General features: G+C 45.1%; 1 protein-coding gene across 9 annotated transcripts in view; it reads right to left on the minus strand.

Moving 5' to 3' along the window:
• Positions 1-17,362, minus strand: part of LOC106566535 (cyclin-dependent kinase 17) — a 91,896-nt gene that overhangs the window by 37,725 nt on the left and 36,809 nt on the right. Inside the window, exon 1 of one of the 9 annotated variants that reach the window (XM_045693003.1) lies at positions 1,322-1,690. The exons of the other annotated variants lie outside the window; for them this stretch is intronic. Within the exon in view, the coding sequence (XP_045548959.1) occupies positions 1,322-1,424 (103 nt within the window). The 5' untranslated portion in view covers positions 1,425-1,690. Of the gene's footprint in view, positions 1-1,321; positions 1,691-17,362 lie in introns of those variants that run through there. 9 annotated transcript variants of the gene reach the window in all.

Consider the following 17,362-nt stretch of genomic DNA (forward strand, 5'->3'; position numbering starts at 1 on the left):
CACGCACACACACACACACACACACACACACACACACACACACACACACACTCACAAACACACACACACACACACACAGGCGCACACACACACACGCACACACACACACACACACACACACACACACACACTCACAAACACACACAGACGCACACACACACACACACACACACACACACACACACACACACACACACACACACACACACACACACACACACACACACACACACACACACACACACACACACACACACACACACACACACACACACACACAAACACACACAGTGCATCCAGCCAAACTCCCTCCCAGCCATATATAGAGAGAGTTCGGCCAACTTTCAGAACGGAAGCCATGTTGCTGCCACTGAGCATTCATTCTACAGTAGCATAGAGAAATCAGTGGTGGCAGTCAAAGTACATTTTAATTGTAATGCAGTTGATTGGTGATGACATGAACATGTGTTGGGGTTGACATCCATACAAGCATTATATTCTGATGTTTACCTCAACATAGTGTGTAATACACATATGAACAATAGCCTAAGTGCAGGCTCATTTTGCTGTGGGACAATAAGGAGATTCAGGATCTTTCCCCCACGACCTCTTTCCACACACGTTTCCATGGCATTTCCATTGTTTTGGTTGAGTTCCATTGACTTCTTTACCAACATCTATGGGCAGCTAATACGGTTGTCATGTAAATGTATTATAATGCAGAAACCTCAATGTCCTACCTGTCTAAATATATCCCTCTCACAGTGGTCCTGGCCTTTACCAGGCATAGTGCTGTCCCAGTTCTACAGTCGACTCTGACTCGGAGCACACTCTAAATGTCAGCAGCAGAACAGAGAGAGAAGCCCCCTGGTTACTGCTGACTCTCACTATGTTACTGCCAGCCACTGCTCTGGTTTTTGGGGCTATTTTCCTTGCCCCAGTGAATCTCTAAGGGGATGACACACTGTTCCACAGTACAAACAGCAGAACACTACAGAACTGTCCTACACACACATGCAGAAGATGGATAAGATTTCTGTGAGCCTCCCACAGTAAAACTCCCCCTCATCCTCATGGTCCTGAAGAGTAAGAGGAGGATAAAGATGATGGGACACACACACACACACACACACACTCACACACACACACACACACACACACACACACACACACACTCACACACACTCACACACACACACACACACACACACACACACACACACACACACACACACACACACACACACACACACACACACACACACACACACACACACACACACACACACACACACACACACACACACACACACACACTCACCGATGCGGTTACCAGGGGGGTGGCAGGTGTCCAGCTTTCTGAGCCTGTGAAAGGGTGAGAGTCTCTGAGAGTGGTCTCTCTCCCCCATCCGAGGGTCACTCATTCTGGTAGCACCAGGGGAGGAACTGAGGGAGATACCAAATCTGTGTGGATGGACCTCAAGCGTCCCAAAAACTACCAAACAAAAACCTAAACAATTACAAAATGAACAACCCGCTTAAAAGCTTCTGAGAGATCTCCTGACGATGTGAAGGTCCAGGCCTGTTGTCTGATGGTACATCTGGTATGTTCTCAACTCCCACAGAACACAAGGCAGAGAGAAAATGTGTATATGCAGACTCTGACCAGACTGAGAAAACCCTCAGTGTGTTACCACTTAACTCTCTGTCTCCTTCCCTCTACGACACTCCCTCTTACTCCCTCCCTCTCTCTATCTCTCCCGCCCTCTTTCTCTCTTTCTCTCTCCCACCCTCTTTCTCTCTTTCTCTCTCCCACCCTCTTTCTCGCTCTCTTTCTCTCTCTCTGTCTCTCCCTCTGTCTCTCCCTCTGTCTCTCTCTCTCTCTGTCTCTCTCTCTCTGTCTCTCCCTCTGTCTCTCCCTCTGTCTCTCCCTCTCTCTCCCTCTCTCTGTCTCTCCCTCTGTCTCTCTCTCTGTCTCTCCCTCTGTCTCTCTCTCTCTCTGTCTCTCTCTCTCTGTCTCTCCCTCTGTCTCTCCCTCTGTCTCTCCCTCTCTCTCCCTCTCTCTCCCTCTCTCTGTCTCTGCCTCTCTCTCCCTCTGTCTCTCCCTCTGTCTCTCTCTCTGTCTCTCCCTCTGTCTCTCTCTCTCTCTCTCTGCAGTAACACGGTTTGCTGAGTAAGGAAGGTCAAATACAAAGCAGGTAGGCATTGTGCTGCAGACACAGAACAAGTCACATGTCACACATACTACACACACACACCCACACACACCCACACACACCCCCACACACAAACACTTAAATTCAAACAGACAAACACAGACATAAGCAGGTGCTCTTTCTCTTTATCTGATACTCAGAGGCCAGGGAACAATCACAGACACAATCAAAACACACACACACACAAACATGCACAAACACACGCACACACATATACACACCTACACAGGCGTACATACACAGAACCGGCCACAAACAAAAAACCCTGCTTCTCTCTTTCTCTCTGTCTGGAGAGCAACTGTTTAACCGCCTCTTTCTCTCTCTGTCTGGAGAGCAACTGTTTAACCTCTTTCTCTCTCTGTCTAGAGAGCAACTGTTTAACCTCCTCTTTCTCTCTCTGTCTGGAGAGCAACTGTTTAACCTCCTCTTTCTCTCTCTGTCTGGAGAGCAACTGTTTAACTTCCTCTTTCTCTCTCTGTCTGGAGAGCAACTGTTTAACCTCCTCTTTCTCTCTCTGTCTGGAGAGCAACTGTTTAACCTCCTCTTTCTCTCTCTGTCTGGAGAGCAACTGTTTAACCTCCTCTTTCTCTCTCTGTCTGGAGAGCAACTGTTTAACCTCCTCTTTCTCTCTCTGTCTAGAGAGCAACTGTTTAACCTCCTCTTTCTCTCTCTGTCTGGAGAGCAACTGTTTAACCTCCCCTTTCTCTCTCTGTCTGGAGAGCAACTGTTTAACCTCCTCTTTCTCTCTCTGTCTGGAGAGCAACTGTTTAACCTCCTCTTTCTCTCTCTGTCTAGAGAGCAACTGTTTAACCTCCTCTTTCTCTCTTTGTCTGGAGAGCAACTGTTTAACATCCTCTTTCTCTCTCTGTCTGGAGAGCAACTGTTTAACCTCCTCTTTCTCTCTCTGTCTGGAGAGCAACTGTTTAACCTCCTCTTTCTCTCTCTGTCTAGAGAGCAACTGTTTAACCTCTTTCTCTCTGTCTGGAGAGCAACTGTTTAACCTCCTCTTTCTCTCTCTGTCTGGAGAGCAACTGTTTAACCTCCTCTTTCTCTCTCTGTCTGGAGAGCAACTGTTTACCTCCTCTTTCTCTCTCTGTCTGGAGAGCAACTGTTTAACCTCCTCTTTCTCTCTCTGTCTAGAGAGCAACTGTTTAACCTCCTCTTTCTCTCTCTGTCTGGAGAGCAACTGTTTAACCTCCTCTTTCTCTCTCTGTCTGGAGAGCAACTGTTTAACCTCCTCTTTCTCTCTCTGTCTGGAGAGCAACTGTTTAACCTCCTCTTTCTCTCTCTGTCTGGAGAGCAACTGTTTAACCTCCTCTTTCTCTCTCTGTCTGGAGAGCAACTGTTTAACCTCCTCTTTCTCTCTCTGTCTAGAGAGCAACTGTTTAACCTCCTCTTTCTCTCTCTGTCTGGAGAGCAACTGTTTAACCTCCTCTTTCTCTCTCTGTCTGGAGAGCAACTGTTTAACCTCCTCTTTCTCTCTCTGTCTGGAGAGCAACTGTTTAACCTCCTCTTTCTCTCTCTGTCTGGAGAGCAACTGTTTAACCTCCTCTTTCTCTCTCTGTCTGGAGAGCAACTGTTTAACCTCCTCTTTCTCTCTCTGTCTAGAGAGCAACTGTTTAACCTCCTCTTTCTCTCTCTGTCTAGAGAGCAACTGTTTAACCTCCTCTTTCTCTCTCTGTCTGGAGAGCAACTGTTTAACCTCCTCTTTCTCTCTCTGTCTAGAGAGCAACTGTTTAACCTCTTTCTCTCTCTGTCTAGAGAGCAACTGTTTAACCTCCTCTTTCTCTCTCTGTCTCGAGAGCAACTGTTTAACCTCCTCTTTCTCTCTCTGTCTAGAGAGCAACTGTTTAACCTCCTCTTTCTCTCGCTGTCTGGAGAGCAACTGTTTAACCTCCTCTTTCTCTCTCTGTCTGGAGAGCAACTGTTTAACCTCCTCTTTCTCTCTCTGTCTGGAGAGCAACTGTTTAACCTCCTCTTTCTCTCTCTGTCTAGAGAGCAACTGTTTAACCTCCTCTTTCTCTCTCTGTCTGGAGAGCAACTGTTTCACCTCCTCTTTCTCTCTCTGTCTGGAGAGCAACTGTTTAACCTCCTCTTTCTCTCTCTGTCTGGAGAGCAACTGTTTAACCTCCTCTTTCTCTCTCTGTCTGGAGAGCAACTGTTTAACCTCCTCTTTCTCTCGCTGTCTGGAGAGCAACTGTTTAACCTCCTCTTTCTCTCTCTGTCTAGAGAGCAACTGTTTAACCTCCTCTTTCTCTCTCTGTCTGGAGAGCAACTGTTTAACCTCATTTTACATTTATACATTTTAGTCATTTAGCAGACGCTCTTATCCAGAGCGACTTACAGTAGAGTGCATACATTTTTATTACATTTTTACATACTAGCCCCCCGTGGGAATCGAACCCACAACCCTGGCGTTGCAAGCGCCATGCTCTACCAACTGAGCTGGAGTTGCTCTCTGTTGCTCTCTGTCTGGAGAGCAACTGTTTAACCTCTTTCTCTATTTTTTGCCACCTTTTTCTTTACAGTCCTGTAGTCCCCCCTCCTCCTGACAGGTATTCTCTCTCTCTCTCCTTCCTTTGTCTGTTATTTTCCTGCTCTGTTATTCAGAATGCCATTCTCTATTCACACCATTCGCCATCTCTCTAGGTCCTCTTCTCTCGCTCTCTCCCCCCTCCCCCTCTTCCTCCCCCTCTCCTTCTCTGTTCCCCCTTCCCTCTCTGCTTTCTCTCCCTCAGTGTGTTGATAGTTGTCTCACTCTCTTGCTCGATCTCCACCTCTCCGTCTCCCTCCCTGATTTTCTGTGCAGTTGGCTCTCCCCTTCTCTCCCCCTGCCACTTTAAATCCACCACTCTCTCCCTCTCTCTCCTCTCCAGCATAGGGACTGAAACCTAAAGCTGTAGAGTGACACCTCAGGCGTCTCCTCTCTCTCTCTCTCTCTCTCTCTCTCTCGCTCTCTCTCTCTCTCCCAAGGACTAAGAACACAGCTCATTTTTCATTTTCACATGCGCACACACACAAACACATGACACTCTCACACACCTTTGCACACACATAATACACACATGTTGAATAGAATTCAAACTGTTATTGCTCACATATTGGCAAGCTAGTGAGATAAACACACATCTCACCCTGCATGCCAATAATCTGTCAATTACATTAGCACTCACCACACAAATACACCCACACGTACTTCACTCTACATGTCAATAATCAAGCTGTAAATGACGTCATAGCATTCAGGGACCAGGTCAAATCCACACGCCACCGCTCACACACAAACACACGTGCACCAATACACACCGCTGCCCTGGCCAATCTAAAACATGTTCACTGAGGCCATGGTCATTCCTCTTACACAGACAAAAAACTGTCTGACACATTCCTTTGTGCTATGTTAAACACACACACACACACACACACACACACACACACACACACACACACACACACACACACACACACACACACACACACACACACACACACACACACACACACACACACACACTTAGCCTACACACACATGTACTGTCAGAGTGTCCCACCCCTAAGTCTCCGTATCTGGAACAGGAGAGGGCTCTCAGACAGATCAATATCCATCCTCTCCTGTACACACTTCTCTGCAGCAACACACACACACATACTGTATACACACAGCCAGGGGATGTATTGCAGTTTGGAGGTGGGGGTGGGGGTGCTGCAAAACTTTTTGCCCGCTCTGCAGACAGCTATATAAGTCCACTAATACAGCACTATTAATAATAAAGCACTATTACAAGACTATTAACCTGTTTGGGATAGGGGGCAGTATTTTCACGGCCGGATAAAAAACGTACCCAATTTCATCTGGTTATTATTGGATAGAAACCACCCTAAAGTTTCTAAAACTGTTTGAATGGTGTCTGTGAGTATAACAGAACTCATATGGCAGGCCAAAACCTGAGAAGATTCTATATGGGAAGTGCCCTGTCTGACCATTTCTTGGCCTTCTGTACCCTCTTTATCGAAAATACAGGATCTCTGCTGTAACGTGACATTTTCTAAGGCTTTAATTGGCTCTCAGAAGGCGCCAGAACGTTGAATGATAACACTGCAGTCTCTGGGCGAAAAACAGTAGGGGTTTTGGAGAGTGGTACTTCTGAGAACAATGACACTGGTGCGCGTGTGCATGTGACGACTCCATTTTCTTATTTCAGTGATTGAACGGATACAACGTCTCCCGGTTGGAATATTATCGCTATTTTACGAGAAAAATCGCATAAAAATTGATTTTAAACAGCGTTTGACATGCTTCGAAGTACGGTAATGGAATATTTAGAATTTTTTGGTCACGAAACGCGCCGGCGCGTCACCCTTCGGATAGTGATTTGAACGCACAAACAAAACGGAGCTATTTGGATATAACTATGGATTATTTGGAACCAAAAAAACATTGGGTGTTGAAGTAGAAGTCCTGGGTGTAACGGTTGTCGTCGGGAATGGGGACCAAAACGCAGCAGGAATGTGGATGCTCATCTTGTATTTTATTTTAAACCAAGAAAACACCAAAATAACAAAATGAAGAACGAACGATCAACAAAACAGTCTTGTCAGGCTCACACACGCAAAACAAGAAACAATCTCCCACCCCGAACCACATAAACAAAATACCCTCTGCCACGTCCTGACCAAACTACAATAACCAATAACCCTTATACTGGTCAGGACGTGACACTGGGAGTGCATTCTGATGAAGAACAGCAAAGGTAATCCAATTTTTCTTATAGTAAATCTGAGTTTGGTGAGTGCCAAACTTGGTGTGTGTCAAAATAGCTAGCCATGATGGCCGGGCTATGTACTCAGAATATTGCAAAATGTGCTTTCACCGAAAAGCTATTTTAAAATCGGACACCGCGATTGCATAAAGAAGTTCTGTATCTATAATTCTTAAAATAATTGTTATGTTTTTTTGTCAACGTTTATCGTGAGTAATTTAGTAAATTCACCGGAAGTTTTCGGTGGGTATGCTAGTTCTGAACGAAACATGCTAAAGTAAAAAGCTGGTTTTTGATATAAATATGAACTTGATTGAACAAAACATGCATGTATTGTATAACATAATGTCCTAGGAGTGTCATCTGATGAAGATCATCAAAGGTTAGTGCTGCATTTAGCTGTGGTTTTGGTTTTTGTGACATATATGCTAGCTTGAAAAATGGGTGTGTGATTATTTCTGGCTGGGTACTCTCCTGACATAATCTAATGTTTTGCTTTCGTTGTAAATCCTTTTTGAAATCGGACAATGTGGTTAGGTAAAGGAGAGTCTTGTCTTTAAAATGGTGTAAAATAGTCATATGTTTGAAAAATTGAAGTTTTTGCATTTTTGAGGTATTTGTAATTCGCGCCACTCTATACCATTGGATATTGGTGAGGCGTCCCGCTAGCGGAACATCTGTCCCTAACAGGTTAATAACACAGAACTAATACAGCACAATTAATAATACAGCACTATTAATTATACAGCACTATTAATAATACAGCACTATTACAAGACTATTAATAACACAGGACTAATACAGCACAATTAATAATAAAGGACTAATACAGGACTATGAATAATACAGCATTATTACAGGACTATTAATAATACAGCACTATTACAGGACTATTAATAATACAGCACTATTAATAATACAGCACTATTAATAATAAAGCAGTATTAATAATACAGCACTATTGCAGCACAATTAACAATACAGGATAATACAGAACTATTAATAATACAGCACTATTACAGGACTATTAATAATACAGGACTATTACAGGACTATTAATAATACAATACTATTAATAATGCAGCACGATTAACAATACAGCACTATTAATAATACAGCACTATTACAGCGCGATTAACAATACAGCACTTGTACAGGACTGTTAATAATACAGGACTAATACAGAACTATTTCAGGGCTATTAACAATACAGGACTATAAATAATACAGGACTAATACAGGACTACTAATAATACAGGACTAATACATAACTATTAATAATACAGGACTATTACAGGACTATTAATAACACAGGACTATTAACCTCTTACATCTAGACGTTCCGCTAGCGGAACACCTGCTCCAATAGCCAATGATGGGCGTGGCGCAAATTACAAATTCCTCAAAAATACAAAAACTTCAATTTTTCAAACATATGACTATTTTACACCATTTTAAAGACAAGACTCTCCTTTATCTAACCACACTGTCCGATTTCAAAAAGGCTTTACAACGAAAGCAAAACATTAGATTATGTCAGCAGAGTACCCAGACAGAAATAATCAGACACCCATTTTTCAAGCTAGCATATAATGTCACAAAAACCCAGAAGACAGCTAAATGCAGCACTAACCTTTGATGATCTTCATCAGATGACACACCTAGGACATTATGTTATACAATACATGCATGTTTTGTTCAATCAAGTTCATATTTATATCAAAAACCAGCTTTTTACATTAGCATGTGACGTTAAGAACTAGCATACCCCCCGCAAACAACCGGTGAATTTACTAAATTACTCACGATAAACGTTCACAAAAAACATAACAATTATTTTAAGAATTATAGATACAGAACTCCTCTATGCACTCGCTATTCTCAGTAGATAGCCCGGCATCACAGGGCTAGCTATTTAGACACCCAGCAAGTTTAGCCCTCACCAAAGTCAGATTTACTATAAGAAAAATGTTATTACCTTTGCTGTTCTTCGTCAGAATGCACTCCCAGGACTTCTACTTCAATAACAAATGTTGGTTTGGTCCCAAATAATCCATTGTTATATCCAAATAGCGGCGTTTTGTTCGTGCGTTCAAGACACTATCCGAATGGTAAAGAAGGGTGACGAGCACGACGCATTTCGTGACAAAAAATGTATAAATATTCCATTACCGTACTTCGAAGCATGTCAACCGCTGTTTAAAATAAATTTTTTATGCCATTTTTCGCGTAAAAAAACAATAATATTCCGACCGGGAATCTGCGTTTAGGTAAAAAGACGAAAGAAAATAAAGCATGGGGTCGACTCGTGCACGCGCCAAAGCCCATTGTCCTCTGATCGGCCACTTACCAAAGGCGATAATGTGTTTCAGCCAGAGGCTGCCTCGATATCATTCAGCTTTTTCCCGGGTTCTGAGAGCCTATGGGAGCCGTAGGAAGTGTCACGTTACTGCAAAGATCCTCAGTCTTCAATAAAAAGAGCCAAGATGAACAAGAACTTGTCAGACAGGTCACTTCCTGTATGGAATCTTCTCAGGTTTTTGCCTGCCATATGAGTTCTGTTATACTCACAGACACCATGGAAACAGTTTTAGAAACTTTAGGGTGTTTTCTATCAAAAGCCAATAATTATATGCATATTCTAGTTTCTGGGCAGGAGTAATAATCAGATTAAATCGGGTACGTTTTTTATCTGGCCGTGAAAATACTGCCCCCTAGCCATAACAGGTTAATAATACAGCACTATTACAGGACTATTAATAATAAAGCATGATTAACAATACAGGACTAATACAGGACTACTAATAATACAGGACTAATACAGGACTATTAATTATACAGCACTATTACAGGACAATTAATAATACAGGACTATTACAGGACCATTAATAGTACAGGACTATTACAGGACTATTAATAATACAGGACTATTAATAATACAGGACAATTACAGGACTATTAATAATACAGCATGATTAACAATACAGGACTATAAATAATACAGTACTATTACAGGACTATTAATAATACAGGACAATTACAGGACTATTAATAATACAGCATGATTAACAATACAGGACTATTAATAATACAGCACTATTACAGGACTATTAATAATACAGGACTATTACAGGACTATTAATAATACAGGACTATTACAGGATTATTAATAATACAGCATGCTTAACAATACAGGACTATTAATAATACAGTATTATTACAGGACTATTACTAATATAGCACAATTACAGGACTATTCATAATACAGCACTATTACAGGACTATTAATAATACAGGACTATTAAAGGGCTATTACTAATAGAGCACTATTACAGGACTATTAATAATACAGCACTATTACAGGACTAATACAGGACTATTACAGGACTATTAATAATACAGTATTATTACAGGACTATTAACAATACAGCACTATTACAAGACTATTAATAATACAGGACTATTAAAGGACTATTTTTTATTTATTTTATTTTATTTCACCTTTATTTAACCAGGTAGGCAAGTTGAGAACAAGTTCTCATTTACAATTGCGACCTGGCCAAGATAAAGCAAAGCAGTTCGACAACATACAAAAACACAGAGTTACACATGGAGTAAAACAACATACAATCAATGATGCAGTAGAAAAAAATTAAAAAAAATAAAAAAAAATATGACTATATACAATGAATAATATATTAATAATACAGCACTATTACAGGACAATTAATAATACAGCACTATTACAGGACTAATACAGGACTATTAATAATATAGGTGTCACGTCCTGACCAGTGAAAAGGGTCATTTGCCATAGTAGAATGGTCAGGGCGTGGCAGGGGGTTTGTTTTGTGTGTTTTGGTTTTTTTGGTTCAAGGGGAATTTGTTCTAGTTTTCATTTTCTATGTTTTCTTTTCCATGTTTGGCCGAGTATGGTTTCCAATCAAAGGCAGGTGTCTTTCGTTGTCTCTGATTGGAAGCCATACTTAGGCAGCCTGTTTTCCTTTGGGTTTTGTGGGTGGTTATTTTCCGTTTAGTTATTGTACCTGACGGAACTGTTGGTCGTTTGTTATTTTGTAAAGTGTTTCTCATTCAAAATAAAAGATGAGCACTCAACACGCTGCGCCTTGGTCTAATCCTTTCGACGCTTGTGACAAAATCACCCAGCATAAGAAGACCAAGCAGCGTGGGAGGAGGTACGTGGAGTCATGGACCTGGGAGGAAATCCTGGATGGGGCAGGACTGTGGACAAGGCCGGGAGAGTATCACCGCCAGCCGGACGAGATAGAGGCAGCGAAGGCGGAACGGCGATACTGGGAGGAACGGCTGGGACGGCAAGAGGAGGCTGAGAGGCATACGGTAGTTTGGCTAGGTCAGTGGGGAGCCCTGACCTAACTTCCCAGGCGTACAGGAGAGAGCCATGGAGCAAACCGGAGCCAGTAAAGGAGTCAAGCGCTGAGTTCAATGCGAGATTCCGGGAAATGGTACTGGCGGAAAGGGCACTGCGGAGCGGGCGTGCAGAGGGGCGGGAGATGCATTACGGTGTGATGCGCACTATCTCGCCCATCCGCACGCACAGTCCGGTGCAGTCGGTACGGGCTCCGCAGCGTTGCCATGCGAGAGTTGGCCGGCAGCCAGGAAGAAGTGCGCCGGCTCAACGCATCTGGTCTCCAGTGCGTCTCCTCGGCCCAGTTTATCCTGCGCCTGCTCTATGCATGGCAGCCCTCATTGACCAGCACAGCCCTGTTCGCCCTGTGCCAGCGCTCCGCCCGTGTCGGGCTACAGTGACCATCCAGCCAGGACGGGATGTGCCAGCCCTGAGCTCCAGACCTCCGGTGCGCCTCCACGGCCCAGTGTGCCTTGTGCCTGCTCTGCGCACCCAGTCTCCTGTGCGTCTCCCCAGTCTGGTGAGACCGGTTCCAGCTCCCCACAGGAAGCTTCCAGTGATGATCAACGGTCCGAAGCCTCCAGCGATAATCCATGGCATGAAGCCTCCAGTGATGATCCATGGCCCGGAGCCTGTAGGGTTAATCCATGGCACGAAGCCTCCAGTGATGATCCATGGCCCGGAGCCTGTAGGGATGATCCATGGCACGAAGCCTCCAGTGATGATCCATGGCCCGGAGCCTGTAGGGATGATCCATGGCACGAAGCCTCCAGTGATAACCCATGGCCCGGAGCCTCCGGTGATAACCCATGGCCCGGAGCCTCCAGTGATGATCCATGGCGCGGAACCTGTAGTGATGATCCATGGCACGGAGCCTGCAGCGAAGGTCCCCAGCCCGGGGACTCCAGCGACGCCCCTCAGCCCGGGGACTCCAGCGACGCCCCTCAGCTCGGGGACTCCAACGACGCCCCTCAGCCCGGGGCCTCCAGCGACGCTCCTCAGCCCGGAGCCTCCAGCGACGCTCCTCAGCCCGGGGACTCCAGCGACGCCCCTCAGCCCGGGGACTCCAGCGACGCCCCTCAGCCCGGGGCCTCCAGCGACGCCCCTCATCCCGGGGCATCCTGCGACGCCTCTCAGCCCGGGGCCTCCAGCGACACCTCTCAGCCCGGGGACTCCAGCGACGCCCCTCAGCCCGGGGCCTCCAGCGACGCTCCTCAACCCGGAGCCTCCAGCGACGCTCCTCAGCCCGGGGACTCCAGCGACGCCCCTCAGCCCGGGGACTCCAGCGACGCCCCTCAGCCCGGGGCCTCCAGCGACGCCCCTCATCCCGGGGCCTCCAGCGACGCCCCTCATCCCGGGGCCTCCAGCGACGCCCCTCATCCCGGGGCATCCAGCGACGCCTCTCAGCCCGGGGCCTCCAGCGACGGTCTGCAGCCCGGAGTATTCAGCGACGGTCTGCAGCCCAGAGCCTTCGGCGACGGTCTGCAGCCCAGAGCCTTCGGTGACGGTCTGCAGCCCAGAGCCTCCGGCGGTGGTCGGCAGCGCAGAACGGGGGCTACGCCCGGAGCCAGAGCCGCCTCCATAGCTGGAGGATTGGTGGAAGGGCTTGGGGTGTAGCACAGGAACCGTCGTAGACGGTGGCCACCCTCCCTTCCCTCCCTTTATGTTTGGGGTTGTTTTTGTGGGTTGTTGTTTGGGGTGCAGCCGGGGTCTGCACCTTCGGGGGGGGGGGGGGTGTCATGTCCTGACCAGTGAAAAGGGTCATTTGCCATAGTAGAATGGTCAGGGCGTGGCAGGGGGGTTGTTTTGTGTGTTTTGAGATTTTTTGGTTCAAGGGGAATTTGTTCTAGTTTTCATTTTCTATGTTTTGTTTTCCATGTTTGGCCGAGTATGGTTTCCAATCAGAGGCAGGTGTCTTTTGTTGTCTCTGATTGGAAGCCATACTTAGGCAGCCTGTTTTCCTTTGGGTTTTGTGGGTGGTTATTTTCCGTTTAGTTATTGTACCTGACGGAACTGTTGGTAGTTTGTTATTTTGCTTGCTCGATCACTCGCCTCCCACAGTAAGCATGGGGAGTTGGCTCAGGTCTCCAACCTGACTCTGCCAATCTCCCCGTGTGCCCCCCCACAAAAAAATTGGGGGGGCTGTCTCTCGCCCTTGCCTCGTTGTTGGTACAGCACCTCATAATGACACCACTCCGCTTTAGCTGCCTCAATCTCCTCCCTCGGACGGCGATACTCCCCAGTCCAATTGGAGATCAACCCAAAAAACATCAACATAGAAATAGAAAAACTAGAACTTAAACATAGAAATACAAAACATAGAAAAACACAAAACACCCCCTGTCACGCCCTGACCTACTCTACCATAGAAAATAACCTCATAATATGGTCAGGACGTGACAATAGTCAGATTAACTGATAACTAAAATAGCAGTGCAGGTGGCACTCTTTTATTATAAGTAATGTATTATAGGTAATGAACAACAAATATTATAGGTAATGTACAGTATTAGAGGTAATGAATGTATATATTATAGGTAATGTATTATAGGTAATGAATGTATATATTATAGGTAATGTACAGTATTATAGGTAATGAATATATATATTATAGGTAATGTACAGTATTAGAGGTAATGAATGTATATATTATAGGTAATGTACAGTATTATAGGTAATGAATGTATATATTATAGGTAATGTACAGTATTATAGGTAATGAATGTATATATTATAGGTAATGTACAGTATTAGAGGTAATGAATGTATATATTATAGGTAATGTATGATAGGTAATGAATATATATATTATAGGTAATGTACAGTATTATAGGTAATGAATATATATATTATAGGTAATGTACAGTATTATAGGTAATGAATGTATATATTATAGGTAATGTACAGTATTATAGGTAATGAATGTATATATTATAGGTAATGTACAGTATTATAGGTAATGAATATATATATTATAGGTAATGTACAGTATTATAGGTAATACGGTGTAGAGGAATGGTACAGACTTTGCAGCGCAGCAGAAAGATCATTGTACCCCAAATCCAGAGGTTGTGACTTCAAATCCCAGGTGGGGTCATATTGAAAAGTGATTAAGGTAAAATGTAATCATATTTTCATGAATTAAAGATTTTTTACACTGTTTTAGCAGAACAGCATACCACTTACTTTAAATCCCATTTAATTTAATTTCCTTACAAAAAAAACACGTGAAATTTGTGATTTCACATTTGAAATAGCTGTTTTCACATGTTGAGCTGGAAATGTCACATGTAAAAAAAAAAAAAGAGACACGTATTACATTTGGAGTTCACATGTGAACAACACCTTTCACATGAGGAGAACAACATGTTTTCACCTAACATGTGAATTGAAGAAAACCTTCACATGAAAATCACATTTTTGATTTTCACGTGAAAACCTTTTATATGAAAATCGAATTTGCACTCTCAGTGAAATACTTTCACGTGAAAATCTAACTCTCATATGTGAAATTCATTTTTTTTTCTATAAGGGACAATCACACACAGTCTCCATTCAACTCATTATCAACATCGTAAAGGTTAACACATGCTGATGCAGAGACGGCTGCATCCTTGATCTTCAGGATGAATATGAGACGAGTCAAGGACTAAAGCTTTCCCAGCCTTAAACCTTCATCCCTCCCTCCCTCCCTCCCATCATCCCTCCTTTCCAACCTCGCCCTCCATCCTTCGCTCCCTCTCCATCATCATAAGTGCTACTGTACTTATGCTGCACACCTCTCTCTCTCTCTCTATTTCTCTCGCTCTCTCAATTTCACTTTTCTTTTCTACTTCCTCCCTCTCTCCAATGCCTTACTTCCTATTCAGTCTTTCACGTTCCCTCTATCCCTCTGTTCGTTTTTTAACTCGGTCACATTCTTTCTGTCTTTTACAGACTAAAACCTTCAGAGAAAAACCCCATATACATACAATATTGAACAGAGCCGTCTGGCTGTAGAGCACAGGACACAGAGAGGGAATCTTTAAAAACGGGGAAGATGTCCCTGAGGTATACAGACAGGAAACTGAGGGAGAGTGAGTGCCTAGGCTCCAGTAATTACATCTAAACCTTTTATCTGTGTCTGAGGAATCTGATTATTCAATTAGTGAGAGAGCACAGGCCCCAGAGCATTAGCCTATACCACTACCCTGCTTCTAACTCCCCTGCTTCTAACTCCCCTGCTTCTAACTCCCCGCCTATACCACCACCCTGCTTCTAACTCCCCTGCTTCTAACTCCCCTGCTTCTAACTCCCCGCCTATACCACTACCCTGCTTCTAACTCCCCTGCTTCTAACTCCCCTGCTTCTAACTCCCCGCCTATACCACTACCCTGCTTCTAACTCCCCTGCTTCTAACTCCCCTGCTTCTAACTCCCCGCCTATACCACTACCCTGCTTCTAACTCCCCTGCTTCTAACTCCCCTGCTTCTAACTCCCCGCCTATACCACCACCCTGCTTCTAACTCCCCTGCTTCTAACTCCCCGCCTATACCACTACCCTGCTTCTAACTCCCCTGCTTCTAACTCCCCTGCTTCTAACTCCCCGCCTATACCACCACCCTGCTTCTAACTCCCCTGCTTCTAACTACCCTGCTTCTAACTCCCCTGCTTCTAACTCCCCTGCTTCTAACTCCCCGCCTATACCACCACCCTGCTTCTAACTCCCCTGCTTCTAACTCCCCGCCTATACCACTACCCTGCTTCTAACTCCCCTGCTTCTAACTCCCCTGCTTCTAACTCCCCGCCTATACCACTACCCTGCTTCTAACTCCCCTGCTTCTAACTCCCCGCCTATACCACTACCCTGCTTCTAACTCCCCTGCTTCTAACTACCCTGCTTCTAACTCCCCTGCTTCTAACTCCCCGCCTATACCACTACCCTGCTTCTAATTCCCCTGCTTCTAACTCCCCTGCTTCTAACTCCTCTGCTTCTAACTACCCTGCTTCTAACTCCCCGCCTATACCACTACCCTGCTTCTAACTCCCCTGCTTCTAACCCCCCTGCTTCTAACTCCTCTGCTTCTAACTACCCTGCTTCTAACTCCCCGCCTATACCACTACCCTGCTTCTAACTCCCCTGCTTCTAACTCCCCGCCTATACCACTACCCTGCTTCTAACTCCCCTGCTTCTAACTACCCTGCTTCTAACTCCCCTGCTTCTAACTCCCCGCCTATACCACTACCCTGCTTCTAATTCCCCTGCTTCTAACTCCCCTGCTTCTAACTCCTCTGCTTCTAACTACCCTGCTTCTAACTCCCCGCCTATACCACTACCCTGCTTCTAACTCCCCTGCTTCTAACCCCCCTGCTTCTAACTCCTCTGCTTCTAACTACCCTGCTTCTAACTCCCCGCCTATACCACTACCCTGCTTCTAACTCCCCTGCTTCTAACTCCCCGCCTATACCACTACCCTGCTTCTAACTACCCTGCTTCTAACTCCCCTGCTTCTAACTCCCGCCTATACCACTACCCTGCTTCTAACTCCCCGCCTATACCACTACCCTGCTTCTAACTCTCCTGCTTCTAACTCCCCTGCTTCTAACTCCCCGCCTATACCACTACCCTGCTTCTAACTCCCCTGCTTCTAACTCCCCTGCTTCTAACTGCCCTGCTTCTAACTCCCCGCCTATACCACTACCCTGCTTCTAACTCCCCTGCTTCTAACTCCCCTGCTTCTAACTCCCCGCCTATACCACTACCCTGCTTCTAACTACCCTGCTTCTAACTCCCCTGCTTCTAACTCCCCTGCTTCTAACTCCCCGCCTATACCACTACCCTGCTTCTAACTCCCCTGCTTCTAACTCCCCGCCTATACCACTACCCTGCTTCTAACTACCCTGCTTCTAACTCCCCTGCTTCTAACTCCCGCCTATACCACTACCCTGCTTCTAACTCCCCGCCTATACCACTACCCTGCTTCTAACTCTCCTGCTTCTAACTCCCCTGCTTCTAACTC

This window comes from Salmo salar, chromosome ssa13 (genome assembly GCF_905237065.1).
Source record: "Salmo salar chromosome ssa13, Ssal_v3.1, whole genome shotgun sequence".
NCBI lineage: Eukaryota > Metazoa > Chordata > Actinopteri > Salmoniformes > Salmonidae > Salmo > Salmo salar.